Below are 4,263 nucleotides of genomic sequence, written 5' to 3'. Positions count from 1 at the left end.
TTTTTATTATTTTCCAGTATGATATCGGTATGAAATCGATGACAGCTCTTAAAAAGAGATATGGAACTCAATATAAGGTCGGGAATATTGCTGAAGCAATCTGTACGTAAAAATTTTATTTATATTGTCTTCTCCCTCTCTCTCTCTCTCTCTCTCTCTCTCTCTCTCTGTCTGTCTGTCTAATTTCTAATCATATCTAAAAGTTTTTAAATTTCTCAAATGCTTTATTAAAATTAAAAATTTCTTCATTTATTATCTTTTTTTAAAAGTATAACCTGCAAAATTGATATAATTGTTGCGATTAAAATAATTATTTATTATATATATATATATATCGTATATTCGTTTCTCTGTAATTATATACAGATATAAAATAAGATTCATTAGACTTACTGTTTTTGTAAAATTGTTTATAGATGTGGCTTCCGGAGGATCTATGGATTGGGTCAAAGGCACTTATGGTACACCTATCGCTTATACATATGAATTGCGTGATCAAGGTCGTAACGGCTTTTTGTTGCCTCCTAATCAAATTATCCCGACTGGAGAAGAAACTATGGACTCTCTCGTAACCATGTTTAAAGAGGCAAAGGCACGTGGATATCCCGCAAAATAATTGAAACTAAATAAATTTATATAAATATTATCTCATTATTGAGATGGCATATTTATAGATTCGACGACTTGTTAATTTTCTTTTCAATATTATGTAATAATCTATAATATAATAATAAATCTTATTTCCATTTTTAATTATACATAATGTTTTGAATTAAAAATTAAATTTTTCTAATCTGATCAATTATCAATAAATTTTAAATAATATAATGCCAATATAAGCTACAAGTATTATCTATAATTTATTCTCATTTGGTAAATTATTGATTACTTGATTTTATATTCGGTCAATAAATTTTAATATTTTAATTTAATTAAGTACAATGTTTGGAATTTTGTATGTCATGCTTAATATAAAAACGAAATTATGTATATTGTCATGAGAAAAGAACCAGCTTATGTTTTCAATTTAAAGTTTTTTATAATTGTTTACTTTATTTATATATTAGTTAATTGTTTAGATCGATCTTCCTTAAACCCGATATCATGAGCCTAACTTAATGTTAAAACTTCGTAATGCGACCCAGAAACATAGATAACGTAATACAAGGTTTATTCAACAGAATAAGAATTGATAATACGTAAATACAACCTCGATAAAAGCTAATGTATGACCGTTGCAAAATGGCTAATTTATAATTTTAAGACTATAATCTTAATGTTTCATGAGTTCTTTATCTTTAATACACAGTCTTGTGTCTCGTGTCTTAAGACTCTTAAGTGTATATAGAGTTTGCGAGGAACAAATGTATGTACGCAAACATATAAAAATAATTTTAACTTTATATATATATATATATATATATATATATATATATAAATTTATACATATATAAATTTGTAATTTCTACATTAAATGAATCTTTTTGAACAAAGAAGATAAATTAGATTGTATTCATTTATTGAGTACATTTCAACTTATAAGAGACTATTGTTATATATACTTATAAAAGTTAAATATGTTTGATTACAGATATTGATATTTGATATTTATAAAATATTTATTTATTGTTTATTCAGTAATCAAGCAGTAAAATTATTTTTTGTGTTTGCGTACATACATTTATTCCTTGCAAATGTTATATACACTTTTAAGATATGAGACATAAGACATAAAACAGTTATTAGTTAGTGTGTTACTAAAAACTTAGGTCATAAAAAAACGTTGATCATAAGATAGTCATTTTGTTAAGGAGACAAAGGTTGTTAGAGACTAAGGCTAATTAAAGCTAATACAACAAAGATGTATGTAACGCGACCTGGTTACACGACCAGCATGTAGGATCCGACCACAGAAACCTAATTATGATAACGAGATTAATTTAGTGAAATGGCGAAGATTAGCCTGGATTCAAGAAGAGAAATATATACAAGAAAGATGCAGAAGAAGTTAGTCAGTCTCATATCATCAAATAACTTGGTAAAAAAATTTTTAAACATATATAAACATAAATAAATACATATGTATAATTACATATAAAATTTGTCCATGTAGTATATATAATCTATATATTAGTATCTTTCTTTTGCAAAATTTCTGGTTGATACAAGAAAAACAATAATAATAATGAGAAGATACAAAAAATAATTTAAAAAATAATTTTGTATTATTTACATTTTGTATTATTGTTTTATTTACAAAAAGTCAAATCAAATTTTTGAAGAAATAAAAAAAATTATTCATATATAATCGTTTATAATTAAAAATATATACAATATATAAAAAATATATAATAATATATGGGGAATTTTTTCTACCGTTTTATAAAAGAAACAATAACGAAAAAATTATTTAAAAAATTGTTTTGTCTTCTCATTATTATCTTATTATTATTATTATTATTATCTTCTCAGTGATATTTTCTTGTACCAAACAAATATATATTTTACAAAAGAAAGTATTAATAATACATATATGGACAAATTTTGCATGTAATTATGTATATTTAAATATGTTAATATATATTTATATATATTTATATATGTGTTTGTATATTTTCTTATATGAAAAATGTTTTTCATTTTGTAGCAACGATAGATTAAGAGAATTTTGTGTCGCACAATTATAACTATTTTAACGTAAACACTTGGCCCTACTTTTTTCTTTTTAAAATAAGTTTTTCATTTTCAGGAAATTCTATATGAATTTTTCCATATTCGATAGCGCAAATTAGTGCGACTTTGGTGCCGTGTACAACTACATAATTATTAGTACAGTTAGTGTTATAAGTGCTTCGTCAGCAGTTCTTTGGAAAAAAATCGAAAATTAAATTTTAAAGGTAGATTCTGTCAGTAACTATACATCAGTTAACTTCACAATATTGCCAATTGTGAAAGCTCTCGTTTTATAGAAACGTTATATCTTGATAAAGATTATTCAATATTACGAGAATTAAACGTTTTGTTTAATTCAAATCGCAGAAATTGTGACGCGAAAAGTTTAACAACTGAAGTTAATATTCGCGCATTACAGTGGAAGGAAATTATGCTATTAATAGGAAATTATTATTATATATGGAAGATAATAATATTATGCACAGTAGGCCTGGTGATCGCCAAGAAGGCAACTTTTGACAATTATAAGGTCTTTAAAATTGTTGTGACTACACAGATGCAGGCTGAACGGCTCAAACAGTTGACAGATGCAGTTCTTGATGGAGTAAGTAGATCTTTAATATATAAAGGTAAAGGCAAATCAATATATTTTGTGCAAAAATTTGTCATTTTTAAGAAATTTGTAGCACTTAAATTGATTATTAGCTACACACACACAATTTGAAAGAATTAACATCATAAAGTAGCATAATGTATATATATAAATTTTTAAAATTTACTTTATCGTCAATTTTATCCATGTTATCAAATTAAAATCAAATTAAGTATCTAATAGGCTCAACTAATGAAAATTAAAAATTAAAAGTAATAAAAGGCAATGATGAGTTAGGCACAGTATTGATGTAAAAATAACATATATTAATAATTACCAATCGAATACAATAATCATAAAGTCCGTCCGTAAGTTTAAGTCCGTAAAGTTTAATGCAAATCAAAACATTTGGAACTTTATGATTATTGTATTTCATTTTTAATTATTTATATATATATTTTTTGCACCAACATCGTGCTTGCCTTTGATTGCTTCTCATTTTATAAAAAAAAATTATTAGATAAAATTTAGAAGATATAAAAAGTAACAAAAAAATATGTAACTAATTATCTAAATTAAAATTACATTGTTATTAAATAAACAATATTAAACATTTACAGTTTTCCTTCTGGAGGGATCCGTTAGTGAATAAAGAAGTGGAACTTATGGTAGCCCCGCACAAGCTACCCGAATTCTACGAAGTGATGGCACAGATCCAAGCATCCTATGACGTTTATATTGAGAATGTTCAGGCATTAATCAATCGGGCAACGCCGAGGATTGCATCGACGACGTTTGATTTTAGAAGCTATCACACTCTCGACACAATTTACAAGAATCTAGATGACTTGGCAAAGCAATATCCCGATAAAGTACAAACTATCGTGGGCGGCAAGACGTATGAGGGACGTCCAATCAAAGGCGTCAAGGTTTCCTTTAAACCCAACAATCCTGGAATATTTCTCGAGGGTGGAATTCACGCCAGGGAATGGATCTCG

General features: G+C 26.2%; 2 protein-coding genes across 2 annotated transcripts; both read left to right on the top strand.

Annotated features, from left to right (window-relative positions):
• Window positions 1-22: 22 nt before the first annotated feature.
• On the top strand, window positions 23-758 carry LOC105460595 (zinc carboxypeptidase-like). The gene is made up of 2 exons (XM_011707080.1): window positions 23-102; window positions 417-758. The coding sequence occupies exons 1-2, from the start codon at window positions 30-32 to the stop codon at window positions 614-616; spliced, it is 273 nt and encodes a 90-aa protein (XP_011705382.1). The 5' UTR covers window positions 23-29; the 3' UTR covers window positions 617-758.
• A 2,196-nt stretch (window positions 759-2,954) lies between these two features.
• LOC105460596 (zinc carboxypeptidase A 1-like) lies at window positions 2,955-4,260 on the top strand (the record flags this gene model as incomplete). Its single annotated transcript, XM_011707081.1, has 2 exons — window positions 2,955-3,277; window positions 3,886-4,260. Coding segments are annotated over exons 1-2 (549 nt in total), but the record flags the coding sequence as incomplete, so codon positions are not given.
• Window positions 4,261-4,263: the final 3 nt, after the last annotated feature.

This window comes from Wasmannia auropunctata, unplaced genomic scaffold (assembly GCF_000956235.1).
Source record: "Wasmannia auropunctata unplaced genomic scaffold, wasmannia.A_1.0 LD319150.1, whole genome shotgun sequence".
Classification (NCBI taxonomy): Eukaryota; Metazoa; Arthropoda; class Insecta; order Hymenoptera; family Formicidae; genus Wasmannia; species Wasmannia auropunctata.
Note: the sequence above shows the minus strand (reverse complement) of the source record. Positions and strands in the feature narration are given on the sequence as shown.